Source organism: Lepidothrix coronata, unplaced genomic scaffold, assembly GCF_001604755.1.
Source record: "Lepidothrix coronata isolate B3197 unplaced genomic scaffold, Lepidothrix_coronata-1.0 Scaffold44, whole genome shotgun sequence".
NCBI lineage: Eukaryota > Metazoa > Chordata > Aves > Passeriformes > Pipridae > Lepidothrix > Lepidothrix coronata.
Window position 1 is genome coordinate 4,194,701 of NW_016690224.1, and position 22,607 is coordinate 4,217,307.

The following is a 22,607-nucleotide window of genomic DNA, read 5'->3' on the forward strand; positions in this document are numbered from 1 at the left end:
GGCAAACCAATCTCTGTTCTCTTCATCCTCTTCTAAAGCATATAATAAAAGAATGAAAAAATTGCCCATTTCCCAGGCTGGTGTAACTTCACTGATATCGTAGTAGTACTATAGGATCTAATTAAGCTCTCTAGCTTTCAGCCTCCACATCACTGTTAATAAAACTGAGACAGCAGTTAAAAAAGTTCTGACAAGGATTTATTAATTTATGGTTGAGAACAAATGTGTCTGACAGTGGAACGATGAGATTGCCACACTCTGTACAGAGAGTTTTTTTCTAGAAATCTTCTTTCCACTGCATTGACAGAACTTGCAGTAGAGAAGTTCAGGAGTGGGTGTCAGTTCACAGACTCTCTCCCAGTTACAAGGATGGCTGCATGCCCAGATGAGATGAAGGTTCAGACTTTCTTGCTACTGTTCCTGTTTCTGTATGTTCAATCTTGCTGAAAAACCAATCAAGCTGTCTGACACCTGGCACAGGAGAGGGACACCAGGTGTCACCTCCCTGTGTTAAGCTGGCTGGGAAGTTTTATTACCAAAAAGAAAAGGAAAAATAAAATCTCAAAAAGCGATTTCAAGCTAAAAGCTGGAAGGAAAGAAGCTAGTCAAGCTGAGCCTTCTGTGCCTTTTTTTCTGTCCATGCTGAAGGTTGAGAAAAGCCTCCTTCAAAGGCAAAAAAACCTCAATACAACTGGGGGGGAATGGCAGTTCTGTGGTTACTTTAAAAATGCTGCTTTCTGGCAGGTGGGCAGGTACTGCCTGTAAGTGCATTTTTGTGCAGAACACTTGCAGACGGGTAGATACTGATTGTAAATGGCATTTTGTGCGCAACGCTTATATTTAAAACCTTTAAATACTGAGTTACGTATATAAGAAAGACATATAAAATCTCTTAAGTGTTTTCTCCAACCCTTAAATTCCTCATCCACTGGCAAAAAAATAAATATTAAAGTTTTCTAATCTTCACTTGAATTGTCAAATTCCTCCCAGTCTGACACGCTCATAACTTCTGATGGAAAGTCAAGGTGATGCTTCATTCGGTCTGCGTGCCATTCTGAGAGCCATTTCTCTGTCTCCATTAAAATAGCCCTGGGCAACGTGAGGACACAGGCAGCCATCCCAGAAATGTCATCCTCCAGCTGGGGTCCTTCCTCCCAACAGTCTCTCTCTGCATCGTAGATATGGACATAGTCCATGCGGATTCCTCTGTTGTGGGATCTGCCTCCCAAGACATAAATCCTGTTGTCTAGGACTGCAATGCCTGGCTCTCCATGTCCTGCAGGAAGTGGACATACATTTGTCCACTGATCAGTGCTTGGCTTATAGCAGGCAACCTGCAAAAAAAAAAAAGGAAAGAGATTAGCCAAAATTGAACTTGTATCCTAGTGACAGAGCCTGGCCATATGGCAAACTATTTAGGAAGAATATCATCCATCTTTTGACAGTGTGTTGATAGTGGAGAGAGCATATCACTATGTAGTAGAAGTACAGTACTCAGCAGAAGATTGTGCATAGTTGCCACATAGCTTTGAATCACAAGTTCTGACCCTGCTGCTGGAGTAACAGCTGTATGTCATTCCAAAAATGCACACAAAAGTGAAAGAGCTGGAGACGTGTTAATATAAGGTCAGACATAATGCATCTGTTAGCATAAGAAAAAAATAAGCTGGAACATACAAATATAACAAACCTGCTAAGCTGTCTCTGCACCACACATTGGAGAGTTTTAGATTTCATTGGGTACCTACTTGGATAATTGCTTTCGCTTGTAAGCACCTTTTTATCATTCAGACACACTCTTCAGATAGATTTAATTCTGCCATTTCCATTGGCTGTGTAAGAGCAGTTATTTTTTGTGTCTTCTTTTCAAGTTTCTAGCAGTTCTAGAAGCTATAATAAGATTCAAGAGAATTCTCTCCACACATCACTTATCATCAGGTACTGTACATTCAATGGCCATCCAACATATCCTTAACAGCTCTGTCCTGCAATTACACACTGGTAATTCAGAAGTCCTCAACTTAGAAAAAATGCACATGAGAAGACAACACTAAGTCCATTTAGTTGATATGCTGCTTACTAGGTATGTGCATGTGCCAATGAATGTTTTCCATCAAAAACATTTTAAAATTGATAAGAATTCCAAGTGCTGGAGCTTTAATGCTTTGTGGTTGAGACAATGTGTTCAAGGCAAACAGTAAATTGCAAGCTGTGCAGTTGAGTGGGGGAGAGCTGGTGCAGCAGCCACTGCTGGGCAGATAGTTTTATTTGTACACTTAGTAGGAGAAAGGCATTACATCAGCGTGCCAGCATCCAGAAGAGAGACTCCACCAAGGAAGACACAGGTATGATGCTCTCACCTGGTGAACATCCCTTCTGTAGCCGGAATCATTGTTGCTCCCTCCGATCACGTAGAGCTTCCCCAGCAGTGCAGCCATCCCGTGCCAAGCTCGTCTCACTGGGCCATCTGCTAAAACCTCCCAGCGGTCAGTCCTTGGGTCGTAACACTGCAGCTCCTTCAAATAGTCCTCTCCTCTCCTCCCACAGGTGATGTACATCTTCCCATCCAGCGCCGCTCCCGCGTGGGCGTAAACCTGCAGCGCCACGTGGGAAAGCAAGAGGTGGAGGCCTGGATTTACGTATTTCTCCAAGTTTCAAGGTATGGAATAGACATTAAGGGAGGGACATTATTCATGAATTATTCAGAGATCAAAATCTGAAAGGATTTTCTTATAGGCAATTCTTTCTAAGTGATTATAAGTTTCTGTAAGATTATAAAAATTTCTGAATGAAATACACTAGAATTTCTAAAATTTCCAGAACTGCAGTGGTCTCCTTCATTAGTGTTCCTCTATTAGAAGATTATTCATAGTATAAACTTTCTCCCTAGTCTACTTGGAAGCCTTTCTGTTGGTGATTTTTCTTATACAAGCAGTGTTATCAGGAATGCAAGTTATTCTACTTAGTAGCACTCAACTGAATCTTCAGGCTTTTTATATTTTCAGCACTGATACAACATTTATTATTTGTGACCTCATGCAAGCTGTTTATCCTCTTCTGCCTCTGCATCCCTTTTGTAAAATGCAGTAATATTTATATTTTTAAGGTGTCCCAAGATTCTCAGTTATGAGGCATTATTTGTGCTGGTCACTTGGCCCAAGAATTTTAAAAGTTGTTGTAGAAATCAGCATAGTTTCTTGAAAGATTACTCAGGATTTTAATTTTCATCCCTAACCAAGATTCATCAAGCAGTTGTCTCTATTTATCTTGCTTCTTCGCAGCACTTTTAACCTGAAAATGGAAATTCTTGTGGTTTTTAGCAGCATTAGAATTTAGAACTCATTTCTCTCATAATCCCAATTCCAGAACTTGTTACCCAATCTCACTTCTGTGTCCAGGAACTAGGAAGTTTATAAGTTCCTTCTTATTGGGGAATTATCTCTTCTGATCAGGAGTAAATCATGTTGTCAGGACTGTAAGTGAGAAGCTTGCAATACTGTGGCTCATAGTTTACCTGCCCAGGAGAAATGGGAGTTTCCTTCATGTTATGTGTTCAATTTTAAATACTTTTAAGGATTAACACAATAAGGGTGCAGGCAAAACCAACAAGAAAACATGAAAAATAAGCATTTAAGATGAAAATGTAATTTACATATATTGTTATTTTCTTGTAATTCATTTATCCCATACACAGAGGCTACTGTTTTCCATCTGAATATCAGCAAATTTAAAGTTACTAATGAGAAAAACATCTAAAAAGATTAAATCAGGAAGGGGAACTGTAGTAGTGTGTGTGTGTGTGGCTAATGCACTCCTTACCTCCTTCTTCAGAGGTGTCACATATTCCCAAGTGTTGCTTTTAGGGTCATACCTCTCCACTTCCCTCAGGTCTTCATGGTAATCTCGGCCTGCGACAGCATATATATAGTTGTCCACAACACAGACACTGAGGTCAGCGTGCTCTTGCTGCAGGGACTGGATCTGGAACCATCTGTTGTGCCGTGGGTCGTACCTTGTAAAAGAATGGGATCAAAGACAGTTACCTGTACAGCCATGGAATCGTTGCTGGAATACCAGACAGCACCACAGATGTGGGTTACTGCTCTGTCTTCGGCTGAGGTTGAGCTCAGCTGTAAGCGAAGTGAAATTTGGCATTGTCAACATTTTATTATTAGCAATGTTGTTTTATGCTATTTTTAGAAGATGTATTTTAGCTGACATAATCATGCTATAAAAGCCTGTGTTTTCCATTATCTTATACACTGCTGTCAGGTTACATATCAAAGTCTCTGTTTGCACAGAGCCATTCTACAAGGTAAAACAGTCTAAAAATAGAACAAAGACTAAATCTGGATCCTCAAGAGTACAAGAAGGGCATAAATATGTAGTGGGTTCTTTGATTCTTTTCCCCAAATATCTGCTACTCAAAGTGAACCTCATGATTCACTTTTAGATCAAACTAACTCATCTGCTAATTTTAGTTACAAAAAAACCTCTTTGTGAAGTGAAACTATGCATGCCACAAAATAAGAGCAACTCAGCTAAAACTAGGAAAAATGACCACAATATAAAGACAACAGGGTTTATATCTGTTTCTGCAATATAATAGGCATGAAGGTCTAAATCTGATCCTTCCTCCTGCTCTTTTCCCTGTCACAGAATAACTACTATAAAAAGACTCTGGAATGCTGCTATTGTGCACACTGATTCTTGAAAAATCTATTAGTAATAGAATTTTACTTAAAACCCCTGTGTGGTTGCTATATCCCTTTGCACTGGGACAAAAACTACACAAAGAGGACTTCCAGAAAATCCTAGTTCAAGAGCATCTAGACAACCCAGAGTTCTAGGTTCATAACTGGTTCCCACACCCTTATTCCTTCCTCCCTCCAAAAGGCAGAAAGTAGCACATGTAATTCTCTTGAATGAGTAGCTGTTTCTACCCTGCCAGGCTGGGCTTTGTCTCAAAAACACTGCTGGATGCTTTCTGTTACTACGAGGCTCATTTCTTGTGTTTTCTTTCAGTGAGGCTCCTGCTCAGTTCCTAATCTTTTGGCCAGCAAGGGTACTGACTGTGCAATTGGCTTATTGACTTAGAAACAGGCAACAGGGTGGCAATAAAAACGATAGCAGGATTATCCTTATCTTACCTCCAACACCTTGACTCCGCTCGAAAACCACTTACATTGTTGTCTCCACCAATTAAATACACAAAGTTATTGAGAACAGCAATCCCTTGATTGGACATTCTGGGGGCTAGTGCAGCTGTAAAGTGCCTCCACTCTCCCAACAAGGGGTTCAGATACTTGGCTTGATCACTGAGGACAATGGATGGAGTAGAATGCATCCCTCCAAATCCCACTACACACTGGAACTCTGATCTTAGCTGTGTCTGGGAGCTCTGAAGCATTGGCTGAAGACATTCATTCTTGTGGTACATTAATGCATCTGCAACTGTATCTTTTAAAGGACATGGACTTAATTTGTCATGAAGCCTTTGCAGGATCTGGGGTTCCATCAAAGGAAAACGAACTGTCTCAAGTAGCTTAAGGGGCTCCATCAGGGAGACCTGATCTGCCTCCAGTTGTTCTGGAGAATAATGATAAAAAAGTGCTCCATCATAAACTTCAAACTCATAGTTAACCTCCAAGCGGTTGCTGCTGAGAAGGGAGTAGACCTTCTGCAAGGGTAGCTGTCGGTACACTTGTGTCCTTGAGAAAGCTGTGAAGTTCTTCAAAATGTAGGAGTCCAGCTGATCACTCAAATGCCTCAAGTCATAGTGGTCAGCAAGTTTGTACACATCGAGGATGTTCTCTTCATCTACCCAGGACATGAGGAAATCACAACAGAACTTAATGACTTCTGGAATCTGCAAGAGAGAGATATTTTTCATTTCAGACACCATCTGCCTCACGCTTGGGAGACACAGGACAGAAGCCTGGGATGACTGTAAGAAAATTCCTCAAGATGACTGCTCTCCTCACAGTCTGATCACCATGTTCACTGGTACCCTATTCACCTTTCTGCAGAGAAAAAGAACTCAACGTGGGTACATAGAAGATCATAACATAGAACTTCTAGCCACACTGTATTGCAAGCACTCCATATTTGTCCTTTCAGAGCCCTATAGGCATACTATGTAACAGACTGTATCTGTAACAAATATATCACTCAAGAGCACAAGAAGCCATTGGAAAGGAAAATGAATATTCAGTACTGTCTTCTGAATACAACTTGAAGTTGTATCTGGCAGGAGGAATTACTGGCAAGCAAACAACCGCTGTCCAAGAGCCCCTCTGCTAACAAAGTGCTGCCAAGTGTGTAAAAACCAACCAAAGCGAGCACTCACAAAGTTTAAGTACCAAAGCCCTGTGCAGCAGTTAGCTGCAGGGGAAATTAGAGAAAAATACTTATCTTAGAGGCATGTGAACCCTGCACTTAGAAATTATAGTGGTAGGATTTCCTGTAGCGAGGGGTCAGGACAGGTTATGAGCCTGTGGATTCAACTGGGGAAGACCTTTAGCAGTGCAGTAGTTTCTGAGCAGCAAAGTCTGTCCTTTACCATAGGCCAGAGGTTCCAGGGAAGCTTTTATAAGCTTCAGTGAGAATGGAATGCTATATGAAATAGTCCTCTAGATGAAATGGTAAATGTTTATAAGTAATGAAATCCTTGGCACAAATGAGATGTGCAAATACTCATTCATTGTTCCTACTCTTCCACAGTTAGTTCCAGTGGCTACAGCATCCCAGAAATCCTTATCCAGACTCATGCTCTTATTCACCCCTGACTAGATCTAACCAGATATCCATATTTTCTGTTTCTTTCATTGTTGCTTTTGTTTCTTGCCTTTTTTTTTGTCACATCTTCCAGTACCTCACCTGAAGCTGACAGGCTGCAGCTAAGGTTTCCTGTACACTGTTCACACTGAGTTCCAGCTCAGAAGTGTAAATGAAGTTCAAGATTTTACACATTGCATTGTAGGAGATGCCATGGATATGAACTTCTTCTTGTTCCATCTCTCTCAGTCCTCCTGCAAACATTCCTCTGCAAAACAGACAATGGCACATGCTATGGCAGATTTGCATTGAAGCTATTTTCAGTTTGCTTATCTTATGTTGTCCCGGGAACATAAAAAAATATTCAGAAAGATAAAAACCTAGCTAGACACTTCTATGGGATTACCTCTTCTCTAAGCTAATGATACAGAGAGTATAGGCCTTCAGGACCTACCAAAGTAACTCTTGATTCTGCAGGAAAACAGTAGGGGCCACCTAAAAGTTACAGTTCAGACCTGAAGGACTTAAATACAGGCCCAGTACATATGGATAGTCAATGGTCAAAGGCAGATACTTTGGGTGCGGAGGAAGAGTTAAAACAGAGGAACTTGTGACTGTAGGAATTTTTTCTAAGATAGAGCAGTTCTTCCTCCAGTTAGAATTTGTCTGGATTGCCTTCGATTTGTTTCTTTGCTCTATGGAAATAAAGTCAGTTCAAGAAACTACTCATCAAAGTGACTGGGGAATGCCTGGTTTAATGCACAGGCAGTCACACTATGGGCACATAACAGTGACCCACTTCCAGTGACTTTTTGTGTATTATGAAATGATCACCACAATGGGCAAAGTCTTACAATGCTAAGGATATGTTAAAAGCCAGAGTGCACTTATGCAGAAGGCATCTGTTCAGATAGTCTCTCCTCTTTATAAACCTCCAAGTACCACAGGCAGTGAATTTAGTGGAGGTAAGCTCAGTGTGCAGGAACAAGAGCTTTATTTCTGTAGAGAAATAACAGAGAGATGAATAAAGCCATAGTTAGTATATTGAAACACAGTCAGCTCCATCTCGTGGGTCTGATTTCAGATCCAGAACCAGCGTGCCAAGACAGAAGATTTGGGTGCCGCAGGTTTGAGTAACATTCAGACACATGCTTGTTACTGCCAGGCTGAGGGGTACCTGAAGTAGTCACAGGATGCAGCCAGGAGGATGCGATGAGCCTCAATGGGTTTCTCCTCCACTACCAGAACTACATCGAAGAGGATGCTGCTGTCCCGGAGAGACACGAGGCCGCTGAGCAGGGCCTGGGAGTGCTCAGCACTGCGGTACGTGTTGCTGGTGCGCTGCTGGAGGGAGGGCTCGAGTTGAGCTTTGTGTGGCTGAGTCAGCTCCTGGTCCTCCGCCATCCCAGGCAAAAATGCTCAGCCACCAGCTGTAGCAGAATGAAATCTGTGAGACAACAGAATCAGCAAAGGTTTGTGGCTTTTGCTTTACAAATGGTCCTCTGACCCCTGCCCGTCACAGAAAATAAATCAAAGCAACCCTTCAGTCAGTGGAGACACAGTTCTACCCTGAAGAAATGATTCTGAATTATGATACTGGAAATAGGCAGATGGACATCAGCACACCAAAGTGGCAGAACATGGTTTTTCAAACAAGTATTCTGGCTCTCGGGTTTTCAGTCCAAGAGCCAGAGTAGGTATCATATGGGGATAATTTTTTTCTTAGCAAGAGTTTCACTTCCCAACCCACTACCAAACCCCCTTGTTTCTTTTGCATTTCTGCATCATTTATAATTAAAAAACAGACTGAATTTTTGACAAAGTCCAAATTATATCCTCAGATAACTCGCTGCAATATAAACTGCTCAGATAACTGCTGCAATATAAACTGCACCTTCCATCTTTCTCTTGATATCTTACCACAGAATCAGAGAGTTCTCCTCTCTCCCTGTCTTTGCTTTTTCCATTTTCTGTAGCTGAGCACATTTCTAATTGTAATTCTGTAAAATACTGTATGAAATACAGTATACTGTGAGTTTCTCTATCGTGACAACTTCAAGCTATTGTGCACAACTGCTCTCCATTTCCCCCCTGATTCCCTCCAGAAGGTATTTCCTCCAGCATAGGCACTGTAGAGGGCTATCCTGTACCTTTTTCTAGGGCTGCCACTGACACAGTGGGAAGGTCCCCTACAGCACATGGGGAAACATCTGTAAAAAGCTGGCTGGAAGTGATTGTGTTTCATGTCTATGGTTAAGCACTCAAAATCTCATGAGTCCTCTTCTACCATCCTGTAATTTACCCTTTCCATTGTCTTTGAAGATGTCAGAAGTTGCAGCAGTTACAGCTTATAGACTCTATCCAGTTGTCAGAGCACATTAAAAAACACCCCAAATTAGCAAAAGGAAGTAACAGAGCTGATATGGCTGCTTATCATATTTATAACAGCCTCTCCTCCGGTGGCCTGGGAAATAGCTTAGTGGCACAAGGGACAGTCACAAGGGATTATCAGCAGTCAGGGAAGCAAAAGCAAAACAAACCCAGCAAATCCAAACAAACGCTGAAGAAATGGAACCATTGTTTAATTGTGCCAGCCACAGATAGCAAGTGCAGCATAGGAAATCTCTCAAAGCGATGCAGGTATTTGGTGTAGGGGCAGTGAGGAAGGAGCTACCTGGATGACACCAAGAAACATGAAAATCTTTATTGTGCTGCCTGAGGGAAGTTAGCCTACACTGTCCAAAAAAACAGGTTAGCTAGCTAAGTGTTATTGCATGGTGAATGGGATGGAAAAATCCCTTAAAAAGTGTATTAATTCCTGTCTGCTCTTTGCCAGCAAAACCAAGACAGCAGCTCAGAATAGGAGCTCTGGTGAGACATCCTTCTGAGGAGCACTCAGGTCGATTATACAGGGGAAACTATCCATCATCAGCTGAAGAGATGAGTAATGGATTATTTTTCATGACAGGTTGATGCTTTTCCTAGAAATAAAATAAAAGCAGACAAAACATTACAGTATCATTTGATTTGCTCCTGAGGACTACTAAGAGTGATGGATTGAAGCAAGGGAGATAATATAGTAAGAAAGGCAACTGAAACAGTGAGTGTAATAAGATGTTGATCAGTAATTTCCCATTTCACCAGAAGGGAATAAATGCAGCAAAACCAAAGTAAGGTGAGATATGGTCCAAATGAGGAACTGATTCAAATTGACTCTCTTAATGAAGTTTAATGTGGTTAATGCTCCAAAACAAGTTACACCTTTTCCTCTTCTTAGAGAGCTGTACCAAAAGAAGTCTCCATGAGAGTAAAATCATTGTATCAAAAAGCAGAAGTGAAAGTAACAAACGAACTGTTTTCTGAATTCAAAGACTTTTCATGCGTAGGGGAAACGTCAGGACCTTTGATACAATCTTACACTGTGTCATACAGTGTAGTCATTGGTGGAGGAGAGGCTGGGGAGAGATAAATGAGAGAGAATAAAACTACACGGGCCACTGAACCCCCGCAGCAAGTGTTAGCAAAGAAATGCATTGTAGGGGAAGCACTTTCCAGAGAGAGAGAGATACATGCAGGGTAGGGTGAGAAACCTGTATAATCATGCCAAGCTTTTATTTATCAACTTTTAATTAATATGACTGTAGACAGTTACTATTCAGAATATTCTGTATCCGAATAATCTTAAAGAGTGACAGAAAGGGGATGAAGCTCACAGCAAGTAAAGCCCCGGAAGGGACCCTATCTTAAAAATATGGTAACTGGAACCAGGAAGATCAAATGGTATTATGAAAGAGAGTAAATAAAATAAATAAATACAAAAAAGATAAGAAGATAAATAATTCAGGGATTCTGTAGCCTACAGGAGCATTAGTATCTGCACTGCATTTCAGTGACAAGTGAGGCTGTCTTGGAGATCTGCAGGGAGTTTATCTCACTGCTAGTTCTAGTAGATATGAACTCGAATTATACCACATCTGTCATCAGTAGCTGAACAAACCAGTCCTTCCAGCAGAGCTGTAGTAAGCCCAGTGTGGTCAAACACAGAGGCTGGAGTGCAGCTGAATCATCCTCCACAGCTGATTTTTGGCCAGTCAACAGCTGAGCCTACAGATATTTGGTAGACTCTACTTGCTGAATTTTGTCAGCAAGTCAATTTTGTCAAGTTCTGCCCCTGGGTTGTACCCTGGCTAGCCCTGGTGAGCTGGATGTCCCTCAGGGTGGTCACTCATGCATCTACGTCAACTCAAGAGCTGTCTTGTGTGTCTGGAGCACAGAGACACTATGATATGGAAACCCACCACTCTCTATAGCTACCCATGAGTATTTTGCCATCCACAGTTATTTGCCACTGACCAGTTTTGGATGTGTAGGTCAAATGTCAATGGTGCTGTGGAAAAAATGTTGCATACTACTGAGTGGGTACAGTATATGTGGTCTAAAAGTTGCCAGCACTCATAAGCTCTTTTTGTACATGGATATGTGAAGTTTCTTAATCACACTGTGGCTATTCAGTGAACTTCTGTGCTGTTTCATGTACTCCCCTAATGTCCTAATCTGGGCTCCAAGGCTCATAAATAAGTATACCTGTCTATTGTCATAGTTTTAACCAGTGGTAACAGACCGCTCTAGAAAAATTCTCATTCCAATCATTTTAACAAACTGTTCCCAAGCTATCAAATTAAAGGTGAACATTTGTGGTATTAGTCTGTGGTGTCTGACTGACATAGGTGGTTAAGTCCTCATTGAGCCAGAAGCCAAGAAAAGCCTCTTAACTCCAATCTAGGTAGTTTTAGGAGCTGGTAGAAAAGAGCTGTAAGACAAAGAAGGGTAGAGGACCATCAAGTGGCTGTGGGGGAAGACTAGCAAGATTCACTCAGCTGAGTGTGCTCAGCTCTGTAAAACCTGCACAAGGAGCAGCTGGGTTGGGTGAGTTACAAAGAGCAGCTGCTGAAGCAGGGTTAGGGGGTTGTGTTGTGGGCTTTGAAAGAAAAGGGGGCTGTTTTTGGTGTTTGAGTTTTCTGGATTAAATGCAGTGTGCTTGGTGAGCTGATAGTTTTGTGTATTTCTCTCAGTATAGTTCTAAATGCTGACTACAAATTTTCTGGGGAGGGATACTGCTGTTAGCACAGCAGCTTGCTTCTCAAACTGTGTGGTCTAACCATGATCTGTGTGCTTTGTGCCTTTGTTACTGTCTAAAACTCTGGTAGTCCAAACAGTGGAAATGTGCTGTTTCATGTGTGATGTACCAGCTGGGTAGGGGGAATGACTGTAAAGGTATCTAGGAACTCTTATAAATTGTCAGTGTACACCAGTGTTAAAAATTCAAGGAAATGTATTGAATACACCATATATTTTGAGCCCAAAATAATTTAACCCTACCTCCTCAAATTTTTTTTTTTTTTTGCTTAATCTTTATTAAAACAAACAAACATCCAAAATACCTAAATGTAATGCAAGCAGGACAGTTCAGAATGGAGAGAGAACAGGTTTGTTCCCTCTATCCTGAGCCTCTCTACCGTCAGCTTCTTGCTTGTAAGGATGTTTTTGAGGCCTCTCTGCTCTCTTACTTCTCTTATTAAGAAACTATAGTTCTGTGACTGAGCCAAGTTCCCAGAAATCTGAGTAATATGTTTTCTTTCCCCTCTCCTCTTGTGCAAGTTTCTTAGTACTGGTCAGCTGCTAACAGTGGGATTCAGTGGCTGAGTACTGCAGGACTAAACCTAGGATGGAAAAGGTGAGGAATTCCTTGGGCTCACTGGGCTTCTTCAACAGTAGTAAAGAATAAGTGTTGTCTCATGTGCTGTGGGATGCTGTCTCCAGAAAGAGGGGAAGGCAAGTCCTTGTTCCAACCACTTTGAAACTGCAGAGAAAATCAGATCAGACATTTTCTCTGTTGACTGCACAAGGTATTTGAGCCTGCAGTTATGTTGGTCTGCATTTGTCTGTTGGAGGACATGGGTTTATGCAGGGATTAACTTTAAGGTATTACAATTGAGTGCCCAGTACATAAAGAGGAAGGAGGCAAATGAGGTCAGTAATTGTATGTGCACTTCTACAGACAAGTGTAGGAAGACTTTCACTGTTTGGTCACTTTGAATCAAGGAGTTAAAAAACCAAAAGAGACACAAAAATCCCCCATAAATAGCAAAACCCTCGGGGTACCTAGAAACAGAAAACTGCTCTTTTTCAGTAGACTGAAATTTTCTGTATTCTGTGTCTGGATTCCATTTAGGAATGAAGAGAAGGCAGCCATGCCTTGCAATGGAGGGACCATGAAGGAAATCTAGTACTTCCTTCTATTTCCTGTATTATATACAAAGTGCACTGTCTCACTAGTGGTCCCTGGTAATAAGCTGTGGACACAGTGGAAGCTACAGTATCTCACTGACTTGTTGGTAGCTCTGTGGGATTGTCTTGTATTCAAACTCCATTTCCACAACATGCTTCTGCAGACTACTGGCATGAAAAAAAGTAGGTTTTTGATTAGTAAATTGAAATAACTCCTTAACTGCCCATGAAAAGGGTTGTGGGTAATTTTTTTAAAACAAAATCCCCTCTCCGATTAACAACAGAATACTTGCTTTCACAACAAAGGGATGTGGCTTATGACTGAGGAATTTGGCACTGGGCAGGAGGAATTTAGGGAATTGATTGTAGCTTGATCATTCAAATGGCAAAATAGTGAGAAACTGGTATGCTGGCTTGCTCTTGTGCTCACTGAAAATCCTGCTTCTTTTAAGAACAAATGTATAGGAATGGAGTAGCTCAGCTAGAAGCATGAAGGGGAAAAGTTAATGGCATGGCAAAATAGATGTGCTAGAGGGGTCTGTCCTACCTGAATGTTTAAGTGCAGAGCAGTTGTTACACCACAGAGTTTCTGTGCTGCCATTATAGCTAACACAGCTTTTATTTTATGGTGAGACATAGTCTGTGCACTGATCCTGTGCTTTAAACTCAGTGTAGATAATCCAGAGTGCTGAGGTCTGACATTGGTGTTACATGGTATGATACACACCCAGCCAAGTATTCACCCCTTCTATGACCAGCATCCAGGTCACAGAGTGATGCTCCTATTGTGTGGTGTGGGTTTGGGGGTGGTTTTGTGGGAAAGTTGTGCTGACAGCCTTGATTCTCTGCTGTAGAGAAATTACTGGATGCAGGAAGGATTATCCAAGTTAGTTTCTATGGAAACTTGAGACATTTTTGTATTCAAGAGCTCGTGGCTGTCAGTTACATCTCTACAAAGAGGTGTTTTACGCAGATAGTGATATTTTCTTGTGCATCAGCTGTGCCCAAAATAAACCAGAGCTTGCTGGTGTCGAATATCCAAATCTGTTTAGCTTGCTGCCATATGGACAGGTGGCTTAAGCTTGGTGGGGGTCCTATGCTTTCTTAAAATTGTGGAATAAATTAGACTGGAAAGAAACTTGGGAGGTCTCTAGTCCAACCTGTGCTCAAAGCAGGGAAACCTTAAAAATCAGGTCAGGATGCTGAGAGCCTTGTTGAGTGCAAACTCTCCATCCCTGTCAATAATCAGAAAACTGAGTGTTTAACCACCAGATTTGCTTTCTTCTTTATCCATCTGATTTTTTTTCCCTACTATTTGTGACACTTGCCTCTCACCCTTGGCACTGTGTACCACAGAGGAGAGTTTGGCTCTGTTTTCCTGTAGCCATTAGCTTAAAAAATAGCAACTGGCTCTGACCTTACCCTTTTCTTCCCTGTACTGAACAAACCCAGTGTTCCTGCCTTGCATGTGCTTGTATCTTCTCGTACGTGCTCCTGCCCCCTGTGGTTCCTCCACTGAACTCTCAGGTTTTTCTTTCAGTAAGAGCTCAAAGCTGGGCATGGTGTATTCAAATTTTTTTGGCTTATAAGTACTGAATAGAGTGGGAAATAATAATTTCACATGACCCACTGGCTGTGCTCTTGCTAACACAGCCTAGTGCAAAGCTGGGCCCTGCTGGAAGAATCATACTCAACTTGCTGCTCCTCAGGAGCCCCAGGCTCTCTTCTTTCAAAGCTGAATTCTAGCCAGGCTTGTCTCCAGTATATGGAGTTACTCTTGACCCAGGTGCATGACTTTGCTTTTGATATTGAAATTTATGTAGTTCCTCTTGGTCCACTCTCAAAGTCTGCTGATGCCCCTCAGTTGCAGCTCTGTCCTCTTTCTTGCAGGCCATATTCATCATAGCTTTTTCCTAACACAGAACAACCAGTGTGTTGTGCTGGTTGTGATCCAAACACATTAGGGCCCTTAAAAGTTGTAGTGCACTGGAGGAAATTTAATATCTGTGCCCTAAGGCTTCCCACATCTTCATTTCTCCCTAGGGGGTAACAAGGGTTAGGATCTAAAGCAGGCTTCAGCTGAAAGCCTGACAAGATAATATGCAAGATTAGAGCAAAATGCTGGTTATGCTGAGTCTGAGGGGTTGCAGATGCAAAGAGGCAGAACCTGGCAATGCACCACATTTTAACAGGGCAGGGGTCACACAAACAGATCAGCTAGGCAGGGAGTGTGCAGAAAGGGGAGGCAGCTGGGTGCCTGCCAAAACAGCTCAGAAAACAAATGTGATGCCACAAACAATGTAAAAATGAAGAGCAAAACTATTGTTTGTTCTAACTGGAGTGCAAATAGTGGAATAATTCACCAACTACGTGATAATTTGTAATGGGCACTTGTGAGACTGTTTGGTACATAAAAGACAATTGAGTTCACAATTATGTGTAGACAAGACTTAAGCCAGTTTCATGCTTTTTGAAGAAAAATGGAAGAGAAGGGGGGTGAAGGAAAGGCAGAAGCTTTGCTCAGCACTGCTTCTTTCAGAATTGTCCCTCTCTATGCATTCACCACTGCGCAAAGATAGATCTTCTTTCTGAAATACTTCACTTTAGGAACCTTCTACAACTACAAGAAACAACCCAAACAACTCCTTTTGACCAAGATCCCCTGACAAGGAAAGAAACGAGGCTATCTGGTAGTACGTCATATCTCAGCATTACTTTTAAATGCTCAAATGACGACACACTTCCCCTGGTCTGTGCCCACCATCTTCCTTTACATCACTAATGGAAATATGCACTCACACACTCTGGGCTGAGTTTCTGAGCCGTTTTCAGTTTCCAGCATTAGTAGTATAGTTGGAGTGTGGGAGGAACCCAAAAGGCGTGACTTGGCAAACTGCTTTTGCGCTACGCTGACTCACAAGTTTTGGCATTCGCTCCTTTCACAAAACACCTGGGGTTTTTTTGGTCTTGTTTTTTTTTCCCCCCCAAGCCTATTACGAGTTATTTCTAAGACACATCAAGATTAAAACATCTCATATTTAATGTGTATATGGCAAAACAACCATGAAGCATATCTATATTTAAATATATGGATATTTTAAATGATTTTTCCCTAGCATAACCTGAAAAGTGGGAGTTTTCTAAGCTGAGTGTTTTGCCTTATCCATAACAAGTTTGCAACTTACCCAAATTCATCGAGTTGTAATGTTTTCTGTTGTGCATTTTGGGAGGTGGCCTGTGGCCCAAGTGCTACCAAAAAAGTGCCATAAGGAGAACAAAAATTAATACAGTGCTAAAATGCTTTCTCTTATGGCTTCAGCATCATTTGAAGAGTTTGACTGTCTTTTATTATGTTTTTTCTTTTTTTTTTCTTCTTCCTAATCTTGAAACAAGATTTATTTTGTCATCTAAGTCTTTCAATAGTCATGTTCTGTTTTGGATGAAGCAGCTGCTTGTCTTTGAAGGAATTGTTAACCAACAATATTTAGACAAGGTGTTTACCCTAAAAAGAACTGGCCTACCAATAAAGTTCCATTTTTTCCAAACTCAGGAGATAGTGTTTAGTGCTATGTCCAGATAGACCTGGGAAATCTCAGGAACGTGTTCTTCTGACAGAATTGTTTTAATTATCCTAAGAATTCTTAGAAAGCCCCTCAGAAATCCTAAAGTCTTTTCCATAATAAGAACAACACTTTTTTTTTTTTTTTTAATGAGGCTTCTATGAGATTAAACTCTTTACCAAGTAACAACTATGTCAAAATTGACAGTTTATAAATTAGTCAGCTGTATATGTTCAATGAATTTTGAGAGACTCAGCTAGCTGGCAAGGTTTGAACCTGGTTTGTTGAACTGCTTAAATCAATCACAACTCTTTAATATTAAAAAGCAAGGAGGAAAAAACTTAGAAAGTAGTTACAAGTATAACAATTAAGTGACTGGAAGAGAGCAAAGGCCTCTTCCAGCATGTTCCAGCTCTGATTTCTCTATCAAACACAGATTTGTTCACCTTCTTCGCCACATTAATGCCGAGATCTGTGAGGTTCTACCCCGTAACTTTGACATTTCCCCATCAGGGACACCTGGGCTTGCACATCACTGAAAGGGGCAGCCTGGCTCTCCACCAACCCTGTGGCGAGGAGGTGAAAACCAGCTGGAACACAGTTATGCTCTTACTTTCTATTCCCGGGTTGCAAACGCCTGTGCAGGTCCCGAGCCCCGCTGTGGCCCCACCTGCTCACCCCCCGCAGGTGAGGCAGCCCGGGGTAAAGCCCCGCACGGGTACGCGGGGCCCGGCCTCGCCCTGCCGGCTCCTCGGGGGCTTGGTGCGGGCGGCAGGACCACGGCCAGGGGCTGCCGGGCCCGGGGTGAGGGGGGTACTCGCCCTGCCCCGGCCCCGCCGCCCCCCTGCCTGTTGCCCCCGCACCCCTCCCGTTACCCCCCCGGGCACCCCCGCGGCGAGCGGGGCCGGGACAGGCTCCGGGGGGCTCGCCGGGCCCCCTGGGGGAACGCACAGGGGAGCCCTGCCCGGGGCCCCGCTTCCCCCGCAGCACCTACCGAGAGCGGCGGCGGCGCCTCCGCCTTCATGGGCCACCCGGAACCCGCCGGGCGAGGGAGGGGCGGCGGCGGCCGGAACCGGGGCGGGCGGTGGGGGCGGCGCCCGCGGTGTGCTGCGGTGTGCGGCGGTGCCGCGGCCGTGCCCGAGGAGCGCCGGGCCGGTGCCCCGGGGGCTGCGGCGGGACCGGGGGCTGCGGCGGCCGCGACCCTCGGGGCCGGGCTCTGTCGTGCCCTCGGGCCGGACTACATCTCCCAGCGAGCCCCGCGCCGGCCCTCGCGAGAGGTGGCCGGGCTCGCGCCGGGACTTCCTTTCCCTGCGGCCGCCGGCGCTCCGGAAGTGGCCGCGCGGCGCTTCCGCGGCGGCGGCGGAGGGACCGGAGCGGGGCGGGGGGAACGCGGTCGGTGCCCGGCCCTCGGTGCCCGCGGTAACGATGGACGTGACCGGGCCCGAGACCGACTGGCGCAGCACCAACTTCCGGCAGAAGCTCGTCAGCCAGATGTGAGTGCGCTCCGCGGGCCCGGTGCCGGGCAGGCTGGTCGCGGGCCTCGGCCCCCGCCGGAGGGGCTCCCGCCGCCCCCGGGGCCGTGTCCCGCCTGTCTGCGCTGCTCTGCGAGGCCTTTCCGGCCTTCCCCGGGCTGCCTGGGTTCGTGCCCGGACCTCGCTGTTTCCTCTCCCCCGGGCCGGTACCAGGATTTGCTCAGACTGCTTTTTTACTTAATTTCTCCTATCCTCCTACCGTTGCACTTTGCTCTTCCCCAGAAGCACCGGCTCCCAGTCCTGCTTGACAGCATCTGCTTTAGGGCTTCGATTTTGGCGGTGTCCTTGGTGGTGTGAAATTTGACATAATCAGTTTTATGAAAACGCCTGTTATGGGCTTGTTTCTGACTTTTTAGAGCAAATATGAGATAAAAATGCTGGTGGTTTAATGTAAAGTTCAACTTGTTGCCCTTTCAGTTGTGAAACAAGTGCTTTACTTGAATTAATTTGCTGCTCTGCAGGCTTTCCTTATTTTATGGAAGGCTCTTCTGTCCTGTGCAAGGTGGTTGTTACAGAAGGGAAAGCGCTGTTCATTATTTCTAAAGTAATGTTGAAGTCCTAATTTATGTAGGTTTGGAAAGCTTGACCTTAATTTGTTGATTATAAGGATCAATATATAAAATTGACAGTCTTTTTTTTAAGATATGTAAGCAATTTCCTGTTTGGCTGCCTGTAGTTTTACTTCAGTTAAGGTGCTGTTCCAGAATTAAACTGTTACAGTATTCTTTAAAGAATTAATGATGATGTGTATCTGTCAAAGCCATGCAAACTTTCTTGGTGCTCAGAACTGATGTTTCACTTTCTAAACTTTCTGTAAAGTCATTAGTGTTCTTAGGTGAATCCCTCATTGCTTCTCCTCCTCCTCTTCTGCTGCTTCATCAAAACAAGCAAACAAAAGTGCCCTTGAATGCTGTGTAGCTTTGAAGAAATAAACATGATAAATTAAATGTGTGGAACCATTCACATAACTCCTTTTGAGTGCCTTGTTATGCTGCTGGGTACAGAAGTCTTAATTTGTTTCAGTTTCATGCCTGGGTTTCCTTTACAACACTGAATTTAAGATTTTGGGGTTTTGGTTTGTTATTCTTTTTAAGAGTGACATGTGAGTGAACATTTCAGTGATGCTGTGGGGAATAAGTGTCCTGTGTAAGTGGTCTGTGTGTATGATTGGGTTATTTGAGAGAATTGTGCCTTTGATGACCCAAGAACCTCTTCAGTACTGGGCTCTGTGTGACTGCAGACCCAAGCAGGACTTCCAAGATCAAGGAAAAGCCAGAGACCAGGTGACTGGGGCTGAGGAGCAGCTTTGGCTTCTCCCAGGATGTTCCAGGAGACAGCAGTGATGTAGGAGTGTGGATATACACTTGTGCTTGCAGGGTACCCCTTTATCCTGGCTCTTACATAGAGCTGGTACTTACTGGTGCCATGGGAGTCTCCTTCCTAAAGGCCTTTCCTTAATGTGTTTTTAAATGGTGGTGGTGCCTGAAGGACAAATCTGATCTGGGTTGTGTGGTGGTAAACCCAGTTCGTGGTTGTGTACAGTTCCTACCCCAAGCTGCTTCCAGGCTGTGTTAGAAGGGGATTGTGTTGAGTGTAGGAAAGGTATGTAACTCAGGTTGTGGGGTGTTCCATTAATTTTGTGTTTGTTTTTTTGCTTGAAGTTTTCGTCTGTATCTTCTCACTTTAGTTAGTGGCTCAGCTGAGTGAGAAGAAAGAATGTCTGAACAGAAATAGAGATGAGAATGTGGAGAGTACGTGAAAGGAGGAGACTGAGAAACGAGCAGGCAGAAAAAGAGTGGAACAGCTGGAGTTTTTTGAGTGATGAAGGGAAAAATAAGAAAAGGAAGGTTGTCTGCATTTGTTGCTCTCCATGAAACACATCACAAAACCGGTTCATAAAGCAACCTCAGTTTTATATTCCAGCCTAGGTTGTCTGATGAGAATTCAGGCAAAAAAGTCCAAGAGGGCAGATGTTTCTCCCTTCCTGGGAGTGTAGAGGAAGTGAGGGATTAGTTATTTATAAATTCTTATTTTGACACAACTGTGAACTGAAGAAGCTACCGCAATACATCTTCATTTCAAGTGTTTGGGTTGCCATGCAGTGAACCTGATAGGGAAATTTCTCAAAGTGAAAAATAACTCAGGAAAAGTGGTTATTTTTAACCTTGCTTGTTCTTCAGTAGTGCTGATGGCAAAGCCACACAGACAGTTGTACCAGCATGCCTTGGCAGGGGTGGCTTCTTACCTCGTCACCTCTGCCAGAGGGAATCCCTTCTCCTGGAGGATATGTTTGTGAAGCTGTGAAGGGATGATTCTGTGTGTAGTGAGAAGGGTTTTTTCATCTCTGCAGAACTGGAAGGAAAGGTAATGCTAGAACAAGGCATTAGGGAGGCTGGATGGTCCTTTGCATTCCTCGTGTAGCTGAAGGAGTTGTGCTGGGGACCTGGGACCTTCAGGCCTCGTATTCTGTCAAGCAACTGTGAATAAAGTAGTGAGTGATTCCTGCTTTGGGCCTTCTGCTGGGGTGTGTTACAGGGGTATTCCTGCAGTGAGGGCTGCTATTGATAACATTTGTTATGCCCGATCTGTAACAAACAGAAATGTTGTGTGAGACAGTTATCCACACAAGATCAAGGGAATGAAGTTTTACTTTGAGGTTTTTAAACCTTGTAATGTGGATGCATATGGCTAACAGCACACCAGCACACTCCCCCCTGCCCACCCAAAGCAAGAAAGGTTTCGTTAACTGAGTGTCATAGTGATCAAATATTCTATTTCACAAAGCAGCATGTGGTGATTTTACATGTCTTAATGTGGTGTTGGCCCTGGAACTCATTGCCCTTGTCTTTTGTTGGAACAACTGATTCATGCAGTCATGGTGTGAGCTGGGGAGGGAGCTGATGTAGTTTTGAAGGAGAACGTGTTTTGCAAGATGTTTCAGCTAGACCAGTTGGCCTTAGTGAGTGGTTGCACATATTTGGGCTGGAAACAAGCTTCTTGGGAATGGAGGGGGAATTCCTGAAGCTGGTGTTGGTGTCGAATGCTTCGTCTTTTGAAACCACAACTTTTGAGTGTTGTGCATGAAATCCAAAGCGCAGAGTTTTCATGCACATCTTGTGATGCAGTTACTAAGTGCTTATGAGGCAGATGAAGGTTGGATTGTCTGGTACCATCTAGTTTTCAGAATTTTGTCGAGTTCAGTGTTCCATAAGGATACCATACGTTACGTGGTATCCTTAACTCTGGGCTAAAGCTATGACTTTTTTTTTAAAGTGACTTTCCTAGTCTTCTAATGTAAACATTTTTATGTTGATTGCAGTTAAATATGTAAACAAGGAAAGGGTTGTGTGTTTTTTCTTCCTTCTAGTCTAAACCTTTATTGGAATGCTAACAGATAGGACATGGACAGCTTGGAGTGGCATTTTTGGTAATGAGGATGTAGTCATAATAACATGTCTTTCATGTTCTATAACTTCAAAAGGAAAAGGTAGATACATGTAAAAGTAGATAATTTCTTTTTTTCCCCCAAGTTCCTGGTACCAAGTTCCACATTGATCACTGTCTGTATCACAGCCACTGAGCACTACCTGCATTACTTTCTTTACTTGCCTCTGCGTAATCTTTGTCTTCTCTTTTTGCCAGCTCAGTTTTCAGTGCTCTCAACATGAAAGGCATTGCCATTGTACTGGAACTGGGAAGTTAAGGAGGATTCAGAGAGTAGTGTGGATTTAGAGGCAGCCTTTCCAAAAAGGGAAGCATTAAAAAAGGGATTGTCAATAAAGAATTGGATGTAGCCTCTTCCTCCGCAGCAGAGCTCCTTCAGGAGCAGTTCACTTTAAGGCTTGTTTGCCCATGGAGGAATAGTTGTCCTGCATTATGTTCAGATTCAGCTTCAGTTTAAGTAACTTCATAAATAAGCAGCATTTTTTTTAGTGTCTGTCAGACCACACCAACAGGTTACCTGCAGCAGGTAGGATGTTCACTGTCTTCTACCTTGCAGGCTGCAGCAGGTCAGCTGCCTGCTGCTGGTTTGTGAGGAAAGGGAATGAGTTGTGGCAGCCTAAGCTCCTGCATTTTAAGGCTGTACCACCTGCTCTTTGCTTCTGTGGCTGTTACTGAGTTAATTCAGGAAGCTGAACCAGCTTACTGCTTGTGCAAGCACCATTCCTGCTGCACGGGACCTGGTAGAAATTCAGGGGAAATTGTTCCCCCAAAATGGAAAACATTAATCTTGTCAATCAGTTTTCCTCAAACAAACAACTCCTGGTATTTTGTCAGGGTGGTAAAATAATGACTTGCCTTGCAGTTGTTCTTGAATTTCTGCAAAGAATATTGATGTTGGCTTTGTTCTCCATCGTTTGAAGAAACTTTAAAGGGTGGTGATTTTAAGTATCGTATGTAGTGTTGATTTGGGGTTCTGTTTGTTTGTTTTATATCTGTAAATGAGAAA

General features: G+C 43.3%; 2 protein-coding genes across 5 annotated transcripts in view; one reads left to right on the top strand and one right to left on the bottom strand.

Moving 5' to 3' along the window:
* Positions 1-176: 176 nt before the first annotated feature.
* KLHL22 (kelch like family member 22) lies at positions 177-17,702 on the bottom strand. 4 transcript variants are annotated; one of them, XM_017814393.1, is made up of 7 exons: positions 17,620-17,702; positions 7,955-8,224; positions 6,880-7,045; positions 5,151-5,869; positions 3,820-4,012; positions 2,361-2,594; positions 177-1,334 (listed from the first exon to the last, which is right to left on the bottom strand). In XM_017814393.1, the coding sequence occupies exons 2-7, from the start codon at positions 8,179-8,181 to the stop codon at positions 957-959; spliced, it is 1,917 nt and encodes a 638-aa protein (XP_017669882.1). In that variant the 5' UTR covers positions 8,182-8,224; positions 17,620-17,702; the 3' UTR covers positions 177-956. The 4 variants fall into 4 exon arrangements, with proteins under 4 accessions (XP_017669882.1, XP_017669883.1, XP_017669885.1 ...); XM_017814394.1 differs by having other exon boundaries at positions 7,955-8,207; positions 17,620-17,682; XM_017814396.1 differs by lacking the exon at positions 17,620-17,702 and adding an exon at positions 7,632-7,776 and having other exon boundaries at positions 7,955-8,040.
* Positions 17,703-17,974: 272 nt separating this feature from the next.
* MED15 (mediator complex subunit 15) overlaps positions 17,975-22,607 on the top strand; it is a 24,761-nt gene continuing 20,128 nt past the window's right edge. Inside the window, exons 1-3 of the mRNA XM_017813943.1 lie at positions 17,975-18,118; positions 19,341-19,440; positions 19,845-19,908. Of these exons, the coding sequence (XP_017669432.1) occupies positions 18,051-18,118; positions 19,341-19,440; positions 19,845-19,908 (232 nt within the window). The 5' untranslated portion in view covers positions 17,975-18,050. The remainder of the gene's footprint in view (positions 18,119-19,340; positions 19,441-19,844; positions 19,909-22,607) is intronic.

Coding starts and splice junctions, on each gene's coding strand:
- KLHL22 (XM_017814393.1), bottom strand. CDS start 8,181: ATGGCGGAGGACCAGGAGCTGACTCAGCCACACAAAGCTCAACTCGAG. Junction 7,046..7,954: donor GCATCCTGTGACTACTTCAG/GTACCCCTCAGC, acceptor TCTGTTTTGCAG/AGGAATGTTTGCAGGAGGAC. Junction 5,870..6,879: donor CTGCAGCCTGTCAGCTTCAG/GTGAGGTACTGG, acceptor TCTCTCTTGCAG/ATTCCAGAAGTCATTAAGTT.